The sequence below is a fragment of the Pterocles gutturalis genome, unplaced genomic scaffold (assembly GCF_000699245.1).
Source record: "Pterocles gutturalis isolate BGI_N339 unplaced genomic scaffold, ASM69924v1 scaffold13019, whole genome shotgun sequence".
Taxonomy (NCBI): Eukaryota; Metazoa; Chordata; class Aves; order Pterocliformes; family Pteroclidae; genus Pterocles; species Pterocles gutturalis.
Window position 1 is genome coordinate 26,159 of NW_010135919.1, and position 19,920 is coordinate 46,078.

At 39.4% G+C, this 19,920-nt stretch overlaps 1 protein-coding gene across 3 annotated transcripts in view; it reads left to right on the forward strand.

The window, feature by feature from the left end:
• LOC104468083 (chromosome unknown open reading frame, human C2orf43) overlaps positions 1-19,920 on the forward strand; it is a 107,746-nt gene that overhangs the window by 19,863 nt on the left and 67,963 nt on the right. For 2 of the 3 annotated variants that reach the window (XM_010082094.1, XM_010082095.1), the window contains one exon: positions 7,221-7,355. The exons of the other annotated variant lie outside the window; for it this stretch is intronic. In XM_010082094.1, coding sequence (XP_010080396.1) covers positions 7,221-7,355 — 135 coding nt within the window. The remainder of the gene's footprint in view (positions 1-7,220; positions 7,356-19,920) is intronic. 3 annotated transcript variants of the gene reach the window in all.

Below are 19,920 nucleotides of genomic sequence, written 5' to 3' on the forward strand. Positions count from 1 at the left end.
TGATGTTGTCTCATCAGGGTTATGTTGTTATTCAGATGTTTCATAGGCTCTCTTCTGAACCCGTTTGACATCGTCTCATGTTCCTCTTTGCCCACTTCCTTTGTTCTCCCCCTTTCTTTCAGAAGTAGGTTTGTTTTCTGCTGGTCCAATTCTGCTTCAGACCCTGAAGCTGGCTGAAAAATTCCCATTGGGAATTCTCAACTGAGCGCAGAGCTCACTGCAGCCTCTCTGTCAGCATCGGTTGTGGTACGGGTTGGATCGGACAGACCAGCCACATCTGGGATGTTAAAAGTAGTTAAATCTGCCTTCATCTGCATAAGCAGATGCTTAAGAGACTGTGTATGTGTGCACTAGGAGACCTAATTAAATGTGTTAATTTTTAATTTGCTACGGAGAAAATGGAACAAAAATTATTGAATTGTAAGCAGTAGAAAATCCTGATTTCTACCTTTAAAAAATGTGAAAAATTCACTATTCTGTTATTAACTCAGTTGTTTCAGTTTTATATCTCAATCTTACTTCCCTTCCAAGAACCATTAATTAACATATTAAAACATATAAAAAACCCCCAAATAATGAAACCAGGGCTTTTTTGTATTTATGTACCTGTCTTACCTGGATGACACATTAGAGGTAACTCTTGACGTACATTAACTCAATTGTTTCAGTTTTATATCTCAATCTTAGAACCATTAATTAACATATTAAAACATATAAAAAACCCCCAAATAATGAAACCAGGGCTTTTTTGTATTTATGTACCTGTTTTACCTGGATGACACATTAGAGGTAACTCTTGACATACATCTGTGGACTTTATAACCCTTGCAATATCACTTAATCGCAAAGTCCAGCAGGTTTGCAGTGGGCAAAACCAGGATTTCAGACTTTGTATCTGCCTGGATAGATGCTGTTAATCATTCATATGAGAAAAGGCATATCATTCATATGAGACAGGCATATACTGTCACAATTTCTATCTGGGAATTTCTATTCACAGGCTTCAGACACAATTGTCATGTGGGTAAAACCAGCCATGTGAGGTTAATTCAGGTTTATCGGAGTGTCTGTGGGATTTCTTTAGAGGTAAATGAACCCACATTTGCCTTAAAGATGGTAAAGTGTTAGAGAACATCAGACAAACTTATTTGCTCTCCAAAACGCAGATGACAAATGTGTATTTTAAAATCCTATATGTAAGTTTTACAGCTGTCTTAAAGTAAAAGGGAGGGGCGGGGGTTGTATATATATAGGGAAAAAATGTTCTTGAAAAACCTCTCTGATAAGCTGTGTTGCAGGCACCTGGCTGAATCCTTCTGAGATTCCCTATTTTCACAACCCAAGGAAATATATTAAGGTGCTTTCCAGCCAAATTCATGGTTCCAGAGTTAGAGAGGATCAAAAAGAGTTTTCACATGTGTTTCTGCATAACGTCCTTGTAATTGTTTGCTCTTCGGCTCATGCTGCTCCCCTGGTGTATGGGCTGTAAATGGAATACAGGACAAAGATTACCAGTCCCCTAGATTTGCAAGCAGGTGAAAGCTTAATTGACATGAGTTTATGATGATGATGATTCAAATGTTATTTGACATGTTTTATTCACAATCCCTTGACTCTGCATGTCAGAGAAACCTCTGTGTTTCCTTTTAAGGTCTGATCATCAGCTGTGGTGTCAGTTTCTGCATTTTTCTCCCAAGTGTGAGAACTTCATTATGTTTTTTACACGCTCCATTTAAATCCTTCTGACATCTGCGTGGGCTGCTTTCCGTTCATTAACATAGGGGAGTTGCATCTTCTTCCATGGTGGCTGGTCAGACGCCAAAGGCAGATTAAGTTTCCTTGAGCAAGGAACTTGTCACTGAGGCTCTTCGAGCTGGAGCTGGGAGCTCTGGCAGCTCTGTGAAGAGGCAGTGAGAATCATTGCCACAAAAATGATTTTTGTGTGGTCCTGCTGTGCACCCCTGGATTTCAAATTTGATTTATGGCTGCTCATTTAAAAAAAAAAAAAAAAGTCTGCATTTGGTTTACTTGCAGGAGATTACCATGTAAATATTGCTGCATACATACTTAATTCTGAAACCGTGGACTATTTCTAAAATTAAACTCATGGTAATTGCTGGCATATTTTCCAGTTCCTCAAAGTTCTCTGTAAACCCAGTGTAGGCTCTGTATTTCCCTTCTTCTATTCATGTAGCTGCCTTTATTCTCTATGGTCCTGCTGAGGTTCCAGAGCAGACAGAAGACAACTGCTAGAGAAGTGCATGAAGGACCACAGCTGAATGCCAGCTACTGCTCCTGCAGATGGTCAGGCTTCTGGAGACACAACAGAAAGCACTGGGGAAGATCTCACAGGACAGTGCACAGAACCAAAAAGCTTGTTTCAAAACAAGGTACAAGACACCTCCTCGCTGTTTGGGATGATTTAACTACACGTAAATTTCTTCTTTACTCCCCACCACTCTTGGCATTTACTATAGGCTGCTTAAATAAATCCTTTTCAATTTAGATATCCCTTTCAGAACTGCTCAAAATTATTTTCATTTTGTCTTTTAGTCTCCATTTCATTTGAGTAAGCTGTATATATTTTCAGCCTACTGCTTTCTGGATAGAAGGCTTTTCCTCTATGTTTTGGTGTGTGTCTTTGTTTCTAACCTGAAACATTTTGCTGTTGTGGTTTACTTTGTACATTCCTCGGTAGGTCTGCAAAGTATTTTTGCACAGAGTTATCTCATGCTAATGTTCTCTTAATTATCATTTACCTTTTACATTAATATTTTCTGTTGCAGAAGAATTCAAAGTGCTTGGCAATTTGTAAGCCAGAAAAGCTGTCACTGCTTGTGGGCAGTAGCTGTGGTCTGTGACTATTTAAATAAACATTGTATGTTTGTTGTTTTGCACTGGTGGCATACTGTATGCAAGTTTAAACTTCCCGATTCTGAATAAATTATTTTTTGCAAGTGCAGCATCTCAAATATTAGCATGTATTTCACTTTAAGACAGGCCAAGTTTGACTTCATGACACGTATAGGAAATCATGGGAAATCAGGATAAAAGTTACTCTATAGCAGTGATATAACCTGGGGCCAGTAGCTAGTTTGTACAAATTGTTGTCTCTCCAGTGCTAGCTGACTTCTTAAGAAGGAAGTGTTTGGTATTTAAAATGTTGATTTGATGGAAAAAACATTAACAATAAAGTGTTTGAAAGTTAAAGGAAGGCAAATACACATTTATAAGTAATTTTCGTGGTTTTACCTATGTGGATGATTAAAGAGTAGTAGTTTCAGGTCTTGAAAGCCTGTATCTGCAGTATATAGAAGTGGAGACTATTTACCTCCTAACAGAGCTCACAGTTACACCTCTGCACATTTGGTTGTTCTGTACCATTTTGCTTTAGCTATGGGTGGAACAGATCGGAAAAGAAGTGAATTCCCATCTTCAAGTTAGAAATTGAAAGACTTTGAGCTTAACATGGAATAGCTGGATGAAGTGTCATGTATTACGTGTATTATGAAGAACAGAGAAGGTGGCAGGAGTCCTTTGCTTATTAGAACTTATGAGTACACCAAATAAAGTGGACCCACTGTGTTATAATTCTGTCGTGCAAATTGTCCATTTGACATACTCTTCCCATGAAATGCTTAGAAATCTTTTGCAAATTAGTATGCAGTATATTGTAGTTTTGTGCCTTTTTCTGTTATGGTCACCATTTACAGCTATTTAAAAGACTTCTGAAACAACATAAACACTGTTGAAAATTAAGCACAGTTGAGAGTAACTGCTTAAGATGTGCTTCTTGGTTCAGATGACTGCAGCCTGAGATTTGCTGGCATGCGTGAATGATTCAGGTGCCCTGAGGTGTCTGAGGATTGATGTGCTATTCAAATAACTGGAGTAACCTTCAAACCGTGGAGGTTAACACTGGATTTACTTATGGTTTCCATTTTTTGGCACTTGGTTGCTGAGTGTAAGAACATAGGCAGTTTTGGTTTGATGTACTGGGAAATCCTTAAAATGCACAAATGAGCACTTGCCTGAGTGCCTTTGTGATCAACCTGGTAGTTCTTTATCTGTAAAATAAGGTAGTTTAATTGAACAACATTTCAACCACAGCAGATGAGCACAAAATACTGTCTATCATAGACAGCCCTGGTTACTTCCATTAGCTGTTACTGTGTGAAAACAACCTTTTATCTGTTCAGGTTTTTCGTTTTCTCCCCTTAAAGTATTTTGAAAGATAGCAGGTAAAGTAAAAACATGTAAAATGACGAACTTTGCAGAGATGGGAGTTTAAGCTATATTACGAGATAAGCATTCTCCACATATAAGTATTGTAGGTACAAGCTTTCAAGAGCAGGGACTGTTAATCTGCATTTCCTTAGGTGCAAATCTGGAATAACTCCATTGAAATTGAAAGTTCAGTAAAGAATAAATCTATAGCTTCTTTACATATGTTGATTTCTCTATGGAAATCTTTGTTGTTAAAGATCTTTGTTGATACTCCTTTCCATTTGTGCCAACAGTTCTCATTCATACCCCTGCAAGGCATTTTAAAGTTTCAGTAGCAGTTCTAACAGGTGGCCCCTCAGAACATCTTTTACCATGAGCAGATGCTTATGAAGAATGGGGAGAGGGAGGCTCTTTTGCTTTTATGGAATTTCTCTTTTACCTGCCTAAAATACACATCACATTTATCACGGGATTAGAATCCCCTTTCCCTCAAAATAAGTCTTAGAGTGCCTTGAGCTTTGTGTAGTATTTGATGCAAAGCCTCACTGTTCATGTGTTCTGACTTCACTGCTCTTCAGCTGGTGGCTGAATCCTGAGAATATTTACATGTTAGGTTCACCTGGCTGATGATGGGGAAAGAGCACCAGAATGTCTAAGGCATCTGTTGCCATTTCTTCCCCTTGCCTTGTTTTGCTTTATTGAAGGAGAGAAAAATGTAAAGAAAAAAGGCTGGTTTTGAGATTGGTTTTGTGATTTCTTGATATCAAAACGCCTGATTGCATTATATTCCAGAACTAAGCATAGTGCCAAAATATCCAATCATTTGTACTACAGAAGACACACTTTATTTTGGATTGCTGCTACTTTCCTCTTCAGCCTTGCTGAAAGACAGATTTCCTTTATGTAAAATCAATCCAGGGAGCTTGACAGATGATGTCTAGATTTGATGTTATTGTCTCTAGGGCCCTCTATACTATATATTTTCGATGTATGAAAGTGTGGTGCAGTTGTATGGATCCATGACCTCTGTTTTTCTGGAAATCAGTTTGCAAAAATTTGATCATGCATTCTGGAGTTTATATACACAACAACAACTTCTTTTTTTTTTAATTCTCCTTTAATGTCAAGCTTATGAAGAGATACTTAGAAACATGTAATGACTGATACTGTGGTTTCTGGGTTTTGGTTTTGTTTTTTTCCAAATCCATGTACTCCACTAAAAAAAAATATTGTTTTAAGATCAATAATTTTATTAAGGTTTAAAAATCTTCAGAGACACTTTTTACATGTAAGAGAGGGATGAAGTATGTGTGATATAATACCTAGAGTGGAAGGCTTCTGTACTCTGCCTGGGTGTCATCACTGGTGTGACCAGTGGCATCAGCTCCTGCGCTCATGTCTGTGCTGGAGGTGGGTGTAGGTGCCACTGCACTGATGCTCTGTGGGGTGTCATCTGTTTTCTGGAAGCCCTGGACCAGAGAAGTGCCTCTTGGGAGAGCATTGAACTTACTGTCTGTTACCTGGAGAGCAAAAGGGTTGAAATAAAAGATGACAAAATGAAAATGTCCACTCTAGAAAGGGAAGAAATGCAATAAACTGAGTTTTTTTCTCCACACACCATTTCTACAAATACTACTTTGATTACAGCTCTGATTCTTCTTCTCTGTCACTGTCGATATTTAGAAGGCTCAGCCTCTGTTATTGCAATCAGACTGCTATAAAGGAGTTTACACAACTTTAGTAGGGTTTTTTTTTTTTCTCTCATACCCTTTCAGTAATGTATTTGTGTTATTTTAGGATGTCTTTGTCTTAAACAGCCTTTTTACACAATACTGCTCTTGCCGCCTTTTGCTGTTGATGATATCCAAACTGAGAATTGCCTCGTATGTGCGTGCAGGACATGTAACTGAGCCATCCTAACCGAGATGGTGGGCTTTCCTGCTGTCTAAATGATAATAAGAAATCAGTGGAACCACCCTGGGAAATGAATAAATAAATAGAGAGAAATTATATGGTTTTATGTCTGTGTGGGATTTTTATGCATCCGGTGGGAATCGGGAAACAAAATCTGCTTCACCTTCGTATGGATTTACTCTCCAACTTAAGTCCCTTGACACTATCACTACTGATATCCAGAAGACAAATAAAAAAAAGAATAATGGAGGTTAGAGTTTTGTTTGGAAATCCTGAAATCCCTACCAGATATATATTTTTATCTTTGGGACAGTATTTCAGTTTCCACTTCAGCAATGGTTGATATTGTCAGTGTTAAACAATGGATTTGGAGCAAGGTGCAACTCTCTCAGGGCAACCCAAATTCCTGCAGGTAGCAGCCTCTACTGAGAAACTCTCTAAAGCTGATGGCATGCAGGAGGGAGGACAAATTCTCCCATGGTTCTAGAGCATGAGGGTTGAAAGGAAAAAGCCTCTCAAGAGGCACAGAAGAGGACAGAGAGAATATGAAGTTACAAGCAGAAAAATTTGATGGAGTCCAATGAGTTTAAAATAAAATCATCCTCAGTACAGACCTTCCTATTGTCAGGATACCACAGACCTATTTTGAAGTGGTAACACTGAGATATTCTGGAGGGCAGACATCCAGATCAAGTGATACATGCTGTAGTCTTTATGATATTTTCATAGTATTTGGGGATTTCCTTGCCCAGTTTTCATGTATCTGTAACTTGATGGATTAGATAAGCAAGCTGGTTGGCCCCGATGAAAAGGAGTTTTTCTCTTGTGTTGGGCTTCAGCTTTAGGTTCTGCAATTTCAAAGTAATTCTGTAAAATGCTTCTCATGGGTGCCACTGATCAATGGAATTAAACCAGTTCAATAGCATAGCTCCTGAAATTGGGAAAATAAAAACTGGAAATGTACTGGAGAAAATAAATTACCAGATTGCTGTATAATCCTGTTTTGTTTGCTTTGAAGCAGTTTGCTTGCAGTCGGAAGGTTAATATTGACTGTGCTTGTATATTTTGTTTTTTGGCAGGTAACCCTGGACTGGCAGGTTATTACAGGACCTTTATACAGGCCTTGTATTGTGGACTAAATCAGCAGTACCCCGTTTGGGTTGTGAGCCATGCTGGACATTGTAAGCCTCCTAGTGGTATGGAAATGATAGAAGGTACAATACTATAACTTGTACATACAACTATTTGTACTCCTCCAGTTTCATTAGCAGAACTTGTGCCTATTAAAAACAGCATGACATGGTTGTTAAATGTCTCCATTATATTTCTGCAAAACAGTTGTGTGAGAAGCGAAGTTACTGAGGAAAAGAATATTTTTAGGTAAATTTGATTTGCCAGTCAAATAAATGCTCTTAAGAGAATAAGAGAGTTTGTTGATTGCAGTCTTTAAAGACAAGTTATAGAGAAGAAGATCTAGAATGTGTTTATGTTGAGAAGAGTAGATTAGAAAAGTACATTTTCTAATGAAATGTCCAATTTAGAGATTGAGTACTTGAGGAGAGTACAACAATTTACAAATAGTTGTACTAAATTAGTGAATTTCCAGGAAGCAAGGCTTGTTTATCCTTTGGAACAGATTGTCTACTGGATTTTCTGTTGTTTCATTTCTGAATCAGTATTAGGTATCTTCTGAATGACAGGGAAGTTTGAGTGATATTCTTAATAGCCAATTACCAGATAAAATTCTAGTTTGATCTTTAATGTTCCATGGACTGTAGAAGATAAGAGTGTGTCCTTACACTCTCTTAAACTATCCTTAGTTCATTTTCCGTGATAAAAAGAGGAAGGTAAGGATTGATTTATAGTCCATCAAAAGAGTGTTTCAATTTCTTTTTCTTTATGCAGGGAGAGTACAGACTTCAGACCACTTTGAAACTGAATTATATCCTTTAGAAGCAATATGGGGAAAAGCACAGAAGTGGTGGAGGGTTAATAAATTATCTGTGAAGACACTGATTGTGTGACCCCAAAATGTTAATGTGCCATCAGTATGAAGTTTCGAAGTGAAATGAAGATTTGTATTTTAAAAAAATAATTCTACTTTTAAAGGAAAATTTGGAAGCCATGTGCACCTTTAATTTATTTGATACATTGCTTCTTAGCTGTTAAAATTCATCCTTTTTGCTTTTCCATCCCTCCGACTTCTAATGAAACTGCAGAAGTGACTATAAGTGAGATTCTGCCTCTAGCTACAATGGTATACATCTACAGGAAAAATGACTGAAAATCATTTGGGTAAAACTGAATTTATGCCTCAGCAAGTTAATAATCTCATTGATTGCTAGATAGTTGTCCACCGAATGACACACGTAAGCATGGACATGATGAGCAGATATGAGCCGTGTCTATCATCCATGATATGCTGGGCTGGCAGGAAAAAACCTAAAATAGTAGCCTCAGCAAGACAAGGAGCGTGGTGTGCTGTAATAAGAGGGTTGTGAGTTACTTAGGATAGTGATTCCCAAACTGTGGTCTGTGGGCCACTGGTGGTTCCCAGGACACCTGCTTGTGGTCCGAGAAGAGCTGGCTGATCAGATGGAGTTGGCTCTCTCACTGGTTTCCACTTGCTAAGCAGATTTAATGGTAGCTAAGAATACTCTTCCAATAACACTTCTTTTGTTTAAATGCTGTGGTGGCCTTAGAGGTGTTGTAGCACCGTGGCTGGGTGGTGATGGCAGGGAGTGGGACTGTGGTCTGCGCTGCTGCAGACAGGAGAGGAGGAGACCGTGACGGTTCGGTGTTCCCAGAACTGGGCTCCTAAAAATAGGGATGCATCCTTAGCTAACAGCCTTTGTCCTTGGTGTTGTGTGTAACTGTGACGGCACAGGGAGTCAGTATGCATTTGGTAATTTTAGCTACCTTGAGGCTCTCATTTATTTTAATTAGTATGGATGTGTTTAGTGGTTGCTGATGTTGGAGAATACCTACACTACTGAATCAGGTGAATCGGAGCAGCTGGCAATCTATACAGTCAGTACAAAAACACCTCAAAATTAGAAGGTCTTTGACCAGCAAATCCTTATCTGGGCTTCGGCGCTGTACAGTTACATGTCAAACAGCAGGAGTAATGGGAGGTACCTGGCCACATTCGCTCACACTGTGATAACTTTGTTTAAAAGGCATTTATGTCTTGCATTATACGAGTGAAGGGAGAAGAGCAGAAGAAAGACAGCGGAAATGGCATCTTACATACGTACTTCAAGCTTATGTATACACACATTTAATTTACATTACACACATTTAATTCACATTAATTTCTGTTTCAACAACATTTTCTGCTTCCTAGGCATATAAATGAAAATATCTGAGAGTCATTGAAAGATGGATTATCTTTAATATAGTTGCTTTACAGGTTTAGCCAGTTCTGTTTGAGTATTATGGACATGAAGAACTCTGTATTCATGTTCACATCCCAGAACACATAGCACTGTTTAATTTTAATGCACAATTATATGGCAAGGTGTCTCCCGGTCCAATGGTATCACACTATAGATACATTAGAAAGAACCAAGTTGTAAGCATGCCATTAAGGTACAATTGAACCAGTTTCATATCAAAGTGTCATTTCTTTTAACGTATAGAGAGGACAATTTCCTGTTTATGAAGCTGGCCTTGGCACTGATTAATCACATGAGCTCTTCACATGTTATCCATCAACAGCGAGGTATCCCACTTTGGGGTGTGCGCAGAGGAACTGTTTGTTTTCACAGGACAGGACAGGAACCATCAGCTCAGTGCAGTGCAGTCCTGCTGCCCCTCCTGGTACAGCAGTTGCTGCTGCCCAGAAACCTTATTCCTTCCTTGTCTTTGGAAAAGGCAACTTAAGGAAGGAAGTGTGTGTGTATCTAAAAGTTATTATGAGGCATTTAAATGCTGAGGTTTTTCTCTTTACCTGGTAAGATCTGCATTTTACTGTATGGTTTTAGTGCTAGGTATCTATTTTAAGGAAACAAATGATCATTTCATGTTACGAACCCACTGGAATGTTTTGAATCTAAATGTGTGAAAAGTAAGCAGCCCTAGGGATGCTGCAGTACTCCGCTTACTTCTTTCCTTTGAGCCACATTCAGTTAATTATTCATAGAGGTCCCATAATCATGCCCATAATTATGCAAATAGATCTGTTGAGTGAAATCTTGGCATTTGGCATTGACTTTATCAGTTCTGCTTAATTTTAAGCATGTGTTTAAAAATCTTGTTCCATTCACAATCAAAACTAAGAAAATAAAATTTTGCCATATGTGAAGTATTTCTAAGTTGCTCTGTTGTTTTCTTTTCTGGCCAACCGAAACGATATCAATTTTAACTGCTCATAGCATCATACCTTAACAGCCATGTATTTATTTGTAATGATCACTTAAAGACTATTACGCAGATTCTGGTACCACTTCATGCATACCTCTGTATTCCATTGACTTTGATGGAGTAGTGACTGATTTTTGCTGGTGTTACTAAGAAGAGGACTTTGCATTTACATTTCTTACAGCTATAAGAAAAATAAGTTTTCCACTGAGTCTGTCAATATAATATTTATGAGCATATTATTAAAGAATGTCCACGAATAGCTCTCTAATCCATTCTAGTACTTTATTCAATTATTTCCCCTGTTAAAAGAACCATAATTTTTCAGCCATATCTACAAATAAGAGTAATAGAATTCTATTTTTAAAGATGTGTTTTAAATAACTTTTGAAACCTGATACAGTCTTCTGGATCCTTATCCAGAAAACAAGACATTTAAAAAAAAAAAAAACAAAAAAAAAAAACCAAAAAAACCTTAATCCATTGGAGAGTATAATGTCTTTACTGCATTCCAGGAAATTTTGGGTGTAGGTTTTGAGATTGTTTATGGATCATTTTCCGCCTTTCACCCCATGACATAGGTATGTTCTCCAGCTGATACCATCACTTCTAATTAGCTGCAGATGGATGTTAGTGCGGGGAAAAAAAAGTGTTCAAGAATGTGAACTCTATGAAAAGGTAACATTTCTATCTTTTGGTGTCTTGACTTTAGAAGGCGTGTCACAGTTCACCGAGATGAGCAGTGCTGTGATGTTTCAGAGTAACTCATTTAAATGTTTACCATGCTATTGTAGGAAAAAAAAGAAAGGAAAATAATTTAATGAACAAAATATTGAGATTATTGAGGTTATTTTCCCTGGTGAGAAAGCTTATGGAATCTTTTAATCCAAGTCAGTTTGAAAGACATGTTAAATATCTGTTAGCCTCTGCTAACAGAGTGAAAACTATCCCCATAGCAGAGAATAATCACTTCTCTCTGAAGGTGTAACAGGTCCAGATTTGTTTTGGTAGTTGAGTCAAAAAGTTTATTCGGTATATAGGTTAGCTGTAGGATGAAAGCTGATCAATACTTGTATTTATTAATAAGAATTTCTACTTTATGATACAGACCTTTGATTTTATTTTGATACCCACAAAGCTTGCAACAAATGGTGCAGATCTTGATGGGATCAATCCAGTGTTTAATGGGAGTTTTATTCTTAATTCACAGTCATCTACAGTTGTAAGACTGAGGAACTGTCATCAATGCATAACATAATTCCAGATTCTAAAAGCAATCAGGTTTAGAACATGGAGTCTTTTTGTTTGCATTGGTTTTTGGAGCTTCCCTTCCTTTAGGGAGCAATGTCAGTGTTTCAGGGAAATGCAGGAAACTGTAAGGCAGACTGCAGGAAGAAGTAGCTGCAAATGGCCTCACTCTTAGATAATTAGTTTCATTAACTACTCTTACATCTAGCGCATCTCCTTAAGTCTCTCAGCAAGATCTGCATAAGGACAGTGTGCTTTGAGAAATGAAGAACAAAATGATACAGTACCATGGGCTCAGGATGAATGCAGGGGTCTCATTGCTGCTTGCTGGATGAAGGAGTTTTTCTTTTTTCCTCCTTTTGGTACTGCATGGGACTATTCTTTAAGCTAGACTTTTTTTTTTTTTCTAAAGGTTGAATTTTATGGTTTGTGCATTACTATATTTATTAAAACAATCTAATTTACTACAGCTATCAAATTGCTGGTATGGTCAGCTGACTACTTAGTCCCCAAATTAATCCCTGTTGGGTTAAATGTTATAGCAGACTACTAAAATTCTCTGGGGTTGACACTGTAGTGTCATTTTTTTCAGAACAAAACTGTGGTTTTGAACATGCTACCACTGAGTCTTTCCTGTCAGAGACTGCACTGACCTCTGTACTAGTGTTTACATGATTTGGGGGAAGATATTTTATCCTGCAATTAACCATGAAGAGACCAATATTTCTGAATGCACTTGAGTATGTATTAAATTCTACATTATCCTATTTGGATCTGTTTATGTGCAAGCCAACTTCAGTTGCTCTCTTTTTATATAAATTATACTGTAAAGCTTCAGGCAGTTTCAAAGAGTTTGTAATGAGCTATGGCTTTGATGTCTGCTAATGTAAATGAATGAGAAAATCAACCTTTGCCCAACGGTGACCCCAGCTCTGCTTGTGGGTCACCGGTGAATTGGTTTGCTTGCTATGTAGTACATCTCACCTGTGTAAAAATGAAGACCAAAAAAAATGCCTTACTGATCTATATCGACAGATCAGCTTTGTAGCAGTGGTGCTTTAGTGTCTATTTCAGCTATAATGCAAAACTCCAAGAAAAATAAAGCCATCGCAGTGTCTTTAGCATGTTGCCATACAGCCTGTGCTGGGCAGTTCAGCTAGGTGACTAGGAATGAGACCTCCTGCATTTTCTTCAGGAAGGTTAGAAAGGAAACTGCTATCTTGGTAATAGGGAATAAATCTGCCCATTAATTTTTAAGTAGTGTAAGAGAACACTGAAGAAGAGAAGATATAAATCATAATTTAAAGAGGTCAGTTTGACAAAAGCGTGTTTCATTCCCAAAAATAAAAAAAAAAATTGCACTATAAAGCACATGCAGATGGTTATTTAAAGCATCAACAACTGATAAAGAAATCTGCTATATTTAAAGAAAGTAGAAGGTGAAATTGTATTTCCTCTCCTCAGTCTTGCCACTGATTTTAATAAATTCAGGCTTTTACACATGCTGTTTTGTCCAATTCTCTGTTGCCTTATGCTGCACAAAGTAATGAAAGATGGAGTGCTCCTCAATCAAAACCGTGGCTTTTCTGATGATGGCAGAAAGCATAACTTGGTGGCAAGTGTCAGACCAGAGAACTAGATTCTCCCGCCTGCTGAACTGACTGCATGTCCTGCCAGGCAGCAGCAGACCTGCTGTTCCCTGACGTCCAGTGGGGATCAATGCCGGGATCACTGAGCCGCAGCTGGCTCCCTTTGCTGTCACCTTGCACTCCCTGTGCAACGAGGAGCCCAAGCAGAGACTTACAAGGCTTTTCAAGACAGGTGGCAATTAGAAGCATGGATTGAGCGCTGCGAGGTAGCACTGTGCTGCAATATATTTTCCATATGTTTTGTGCTAGAGCTGGTAGCCCAGGGCCCCATTCTCCACTGGCATCAACTGACGTAGCTCTGTGCAGTCAGTGGTGTGGCACCAGCTTACAGCACCTGAGAATCTAAGGTAATAGTTTGGAAGCTACTTATGATACGTTAATTTTGAAGGATACAGATGAAAGATGGAAAAATCTTATGTTTGCCCAAGTGGGTCATTTACTCCTCAAAATAAAAGGATGATAGACAGTATTGTTAAATAATTTGGATCTGTTTACTGCAGGTGGTTATTCTAGATACTAAATTTAACATTTCCATGAACAAATTAAGATAGAAGCCTACACTTTCCTTTATACTTCTATTAAAACAGCATCATCCAATATGAATATACACAAGAATAAAGGAAAACGACCAGGTTATACTGAATGCCATCCTAATGCCATTATAGGAGCTAGTGAAGTAGGAAATGCATTAGTGTTATTTTAGTGTTACTCTAAAGACAGTCTTATTTTAGTATTATTCTGAAGAGTCATACTTATTTGAACATTCCAGTCTTGCTCTTGGAGTACTGTGTCCAGGCCTGGGGCCCCCAGCACAGGAAGGATGTGGAGCTCTTGGGTCCAGAGGAGGGCAGCAAAGATGATCAGAGGGCTGGAGCACCTCTCCTATGAGGAAAGGTTGAGGGAACTGGGCTTGTTTAGCTTCGAGAAGAGAAGGCTCTGGGGAGACCTCATTGCGGCCTTCCAGTACTTGAAGGGATCCTATAAACAGGAAGGGGAGCGACTGTTCACAGGGGTTGATAGGGACAGGATGAGGGGGAATGGTTTTAAACTAAGAGAGGGGAGATTTAGGTTGGATATTAGGCAGAAATTTTTCATGCAGAGGGTGGTGAGGCACTGGAACAGGTTTCCCAGAGAAGCTGTGGATGCCCCATCCCTGGAGGTGTTCAAGGCCAGGCTGGATGGGGCCCTGGACAGGCTGCTCTAGTGGCTGGCAACTCTGCCCACAGCAGGGGTTTGAAACTAGATGGTCTTCAAGGTCCTTTTCAGCCCAGGCCATTCTGTGATTCTGTGTCACAGTTCTAAATTCAAAAGAAATCAGCACTGGCTTTAACAAATTAAAAATCTTACCTTGTATTCAGTAGAAGTGCTGAACACTTCAGAAAATGTCACCCATTGATCCGTCTGGTCATGGTGAACTACCAGTTGTGTATGTTACTTGTGCTAGTGTATAACTATCCCTTCAGGTACACTCTCAGCTGCTTGCTTTTTCCCCTTTTTCCATCGTAACATTGTGGTGAGCTCCTCCTCTTCATTTTTCTCCTACTTTTAAAATGATTCTTCTTATTCCCTGTCTGTGGAATAACATGGGTTGTCTTCCTTGGCCAGCTGTCTTACTTTGCTCCAAGCTTCGACTTTCCCTTGTTTGCTCTCAGTTCCTCTTTCTCTGTTTGTATCCGTTTAAACTTCCCAAAGTTTTGAAGTGCTGTTTTCAATAGGTGTGACTGTTAGACTTGCCTACTGCGGCGCAGCACCTCATTTGTCGTGCACCAACTGAATCAATTCCTGTGAAGTGATATTTATCCATTTTTGTTCCCTTCAACACTCACACAATTGCTGCTGTCCTTTCTTTACCTCCTATGTTTTATCTACCCAGTCTTTGCTGCTTTGTTCAGTGAGAATTTTCTGTGTCTCAGTTTCAAGACTTATTTTTCCCTGTATTAAATTGGAAGATGTTAGATCTGGACAAACGTGAAAACATCTTGATACTAACATGCTTTTCAGTAAAGAATTACCTTAAGGAACAGTGTGCTCTCTGCATGTTGTTCCTGGAGAGACTCATACGGCACATGACTGGGGCTGATGGTGCGAGATAATTCAAATACCAGCGAAGCGCGTTTGCCCTTGCAAAATTGCGTGATACTATTTCAGATCATATGTGAAATGAGTGTTGCTAAGGGAAACATGCAAGGTAGACATTTGCAGGAGTACCACCTGCTAGTCAGGCAAAGCAAGGAAATACACTTTTTGGAGAGTGTAAGTGGGTTTTAGGGGGCCTAGACTGATTTTTGCAACCTAGCCTTTTTTTGTGGTGTAAGCTCAGCAAATCAGCAAGATGATGGAAATTTTAAGATTTTTTCTTTGTTGCTTGAACAGACATTATTGGTACAATGATCCCATCCGCAGTCTCAGACTGAATGTGGAGCCTTTTCGGGTAGAAGTGCACGCCTAGGTACACACTTTTTCTTCAAGGTCTTGTTATTGATCTCATTTTCTCAACCGCCAGATCTTCAAGTAGAGTCATAGAATCATTTAGGCTGGAAAAGACCCTTAAGATCATCGAGTTAGAGGGAAGCAAGACTGGGAATACAAAATAAAAATAAGGCTTTCACAGATACCTTAATTTAATAAGTTCCGTGTGCTCCTGTATGCTTTTAATAAAAGTTTGGGTTTTAGTATTTGTCATGTTCACTAGTTCATTCTGTCAGACTATGCTTGTACTAATTAATTATAATACAGCTTCCTTTGAAAAACAGATTAGCTTTTAAACAAGTGTCCCAGCAATAGGTGTGTAAATAGCAAAGGAAATCAGTAGTTCAATTTGTGAATTAAGGTCTCATTATTTTTTTAATAAAGAAGATAATGCATATGACCACTTCAGTATCTTGAGTAAATGATAATTTATTTGTGGAGGATACCTTTACAAAAAGTAATGACTCCAATAAACACTAATGAGTGGTGTGTTTATCTTAAAAGTTGCATGAACAATTCCTGAGGGTACTAGGGCCAGATTAAGGTCTAAGGGTTAATCTAAAACACAGTGCTTTAAGACCTGGTTCCTGGTGTCAGGAGGAGTTCTGCAGTATTTATTGAACATTCCTTCACAGTTTCCATCCCATTTCATTGACATTTTATCACTTGCTGATACAAATTATCCAGGGTTCAATAATCAAATGAAAGATTGAGTGAAGCATTCAGGCTTTAAACAATATATCTTTAGGGGATGTATTTTCTAACACGTTTGCCCGTACTAGATCCACAAACCTGAAAGCACAGTTTTTAAGCTTACTGTTCTACTTAAACATTTTCAGATGGCATCGTTCAATTGTAAGGAATTATTGTGTTTTGCTATAAGAATAAAAACAGTCAGGTGTTTTATTTAATTTCCAGAATTAGACTTCTGACTATGCATGCCAGTTTAACTTCTAAGTAATTTAGTTGTGGGGTTGCTTTCTGCCTGGCACTACGTGAAGGCAAAGATAAAACTTTCCACGGGTTGCTCCATCTCAGCAGGAGTTACTAAGTCACAACTGCTGCTCCTCCCACCAGTGTTTGTATGTATTTGTAGTGGGAAAAGGAGGGGGTGCATGAAGTTTAAAAGACTTGGCTCTGTATGTTGGTTGCACTTAAGGTATTTGATGAAGATGCAGTGGACTTAACGTGACCCTGAGCTAGCTCTCCTGAACTATTTGGTCGGCCGTACTTGATGCTGTGTGCCTTCCCCTTTTCATGTGCTTTGCTATAATCACTGACCTTTCAGTATCTTCTCCCTCTTTGCTTTTCTTCCTCTTGATACTTTCTTGTGATGTTACTGCATTTTCATCTGTTTAAACTTGTTTTTTCTCCTCCCTGTTAACATCAAGCAATACGGTGATGGGTCATGCAGCTGAAGTGAGCAGCATCTTCAAAGGAAGAGCTGAATTTTTTTCCAGTCCCCTGGTTCAGTCTTCAGATATCATTTGTCCTTATCATAGAATCACAGAATAGCTAGGGTTGGAAAGGACCTTAATGATCATCAAGTTCCAACCCCCCTACCATGTGCAGGGACACCTCCCACTAGCCCAGGTTGCTCAAAGCCTCATCCAGCCTGGCCTTGAACACCTCCAGGGATGGGGCATCCACAGCTTCTCTGGGCAACCTGGGCCACTGCCTCACCACCCTCACAGTGAAAAACTTCTTCCTAATGTCTAGTCTAAATCTACCCTCTTTCAGTTTAAATCCATTACTCCTTGTCCTATCACTACACTCCCTGATAAAGAGTGCCTCCCCATCTCTCCTGTAGGCCCCCTTCAGGTATTGGAAGGCTGCTATTAAGTCTCCTGGGAGCCTTCTCTTCTCCAGGCTGAACGACCCCAACTCTTTCAGCCTGTCCTCATAGGGGAGGTGCTCCAGCCCTCTGATTAATTTTGTGGCTCTCCTCTGGACTCTCAAGGTCTTTTTTATGCTGGGGGCCCCACATCTGAACACAGTATTCCAGGTGGGGTCTCACGAGAGCAGAGTAGAGGGGGAGAATCACCTCCTTCGACCTGCTGCTAATGCTATCCTGTAAAAGGCCTGGTTCTGAAAATTCTTGACCATGACAGTTCATATGTAGGTTCATTAGAGTTTGTCCTTAGGTACACTGGTACTATCTTCTCGAGTCAATGGCCCAGGGAAGAAAAAGAAGATACAGTGCAGGGAGGGCAGTGATTTTACCTCCCTTTCCTTCATGGTGTATAATTGGTCACCTTTTCACACAGTTGAGTTCATATGCTAGGTTCATTAGAGTTTGTCCTTAGATACCCTAGTACTACCTCCTGGAGTCAATGGCCCAGGGAAGAAGAAGAAGATACAGTGCAGGGAGGGCAGGGATTTTACCTCCCTTTCCTTCACAGTGTATAATTGGTCACCTTTTCACACAGTTCCTTGCTTGTTCACGAGTAATTTTGAGGCCTTGTGTATGAGCAGATCCTGGGACACACTGTAAGGTCACTCCATAACAAGTGGACAAGTGTCTGTATGTCCTGAGCTCACAAGTTCAGTCACCTGTTGAGACCAGGGTAGCTGGGGGTTTGGATGCACAAGCGTTCCCTTGTGACATTAGGGAAGTACAAAGGTATACAGAAATTATATCCACAAATCTGAGGATAACATTGGAAAATCAGGCCTCCAGTATCTTTTTTAATCTATATGAGTCTATGGTTTTTGGAGACTTTTTAGTGAAAGGCTAAGTTTTATTAATCTCTAGTCTAAAGTCTGCTCATATAACTGATATGCTTTTTTTCCTACCTAAGAATTTCCCTTGCATACACAGCAGAAAAACAAACAAACACAATCCTCTGTTATTTCCCTGAAAAACCAAAGTCCTCTTTCCTAGCAAGATTAATTTGTCAACTAATCTTAGAGCAAACACTTTATTTTAATCTGTCATTGTTTTCTGACTGGGTTTAGCAGAGGTCAGAGAAAGAGATTCATTAAAGTGATTGCGCATTTGTTTTTCGGAAAGCACGTCGGAAGATTAATGCTTTGCCAAGAAAAATAAAGAAATACAGTATTTCATTTAACACATTTCAGCTAAATGAAGTCTTAAAATCACATGCCTTGGCCCAAGTGGGGTGTTTGCAGCATAAGGTGCAAGTCATATAGTTTCTACTATCTGAAAACTGTTTAAATGAGCTCTCCTTCGCCCGTGCCATTTGTTCCACACCTGAGGTGAAGTAACTCTGGTCCCTTCTCTGATGTAGAGCCATCGGTGAGCTGACTGCCAGTGTATTTGTGCAAGTCTGTTTGCTTGTATGAAGAACCCATTTAAGCTTCTCCACCCAAGAAATTCATGTTGATTTTGGATAATCCCTGGATGATTTTATTCTGTAAAATAAATAAATAACTCTTCCAAACCTGTGACGCAACCCAGCTCTCACATATTTTGGACTATTAGGAGTGTAGCGTTTGTATTAGGGAAACATGAACTGACACGAGGCAGGGGCAATCTTATATTTGTCCAGAAGTTAAATAGGATGCATATTTCAATATAGGGTTACTTGACATTGGAGTTTCACCTGACAGGGGTACAGGGTCAGTTTGTGGTGACAGTTTTGCGTGTGGATTGCCAGACCCCACCCTGCACACTCGTCCTCCAGTGCGGCTTCTCTAGGAGGAGTGCCAAGGTGATTTGGTTTGGCAACAAACCAGTATTTCAGAAGAAAAGGAAAAGTTGTATTAAACAGCTGAAGCAATTCTCTGGGGTCAGCACTGGCTGTCAGGACTCACTTTAAGTCCAAGAGAGATGGTGTGTGTTTGTAACATAGGCCAGTAGATGTGGGAATCTGAGCATCCTTGCTCTGGGTGGTGCTGAGCAGGGCTGTGCAAGGATGCTTTGGCCCAGTGCAGTACAATGGGTCTGTGTGATCATCATCAATCATAACTCACCCATCTGATTAAAAATCACTTCTGCAAGCTCTGCTCTCCCCTGCTCCCTGAAGGAAACACTAGTGCACAGGCTTGAGTTGATTATGCTCAAGTCCTAAACTGAAGTCTGGGCAAA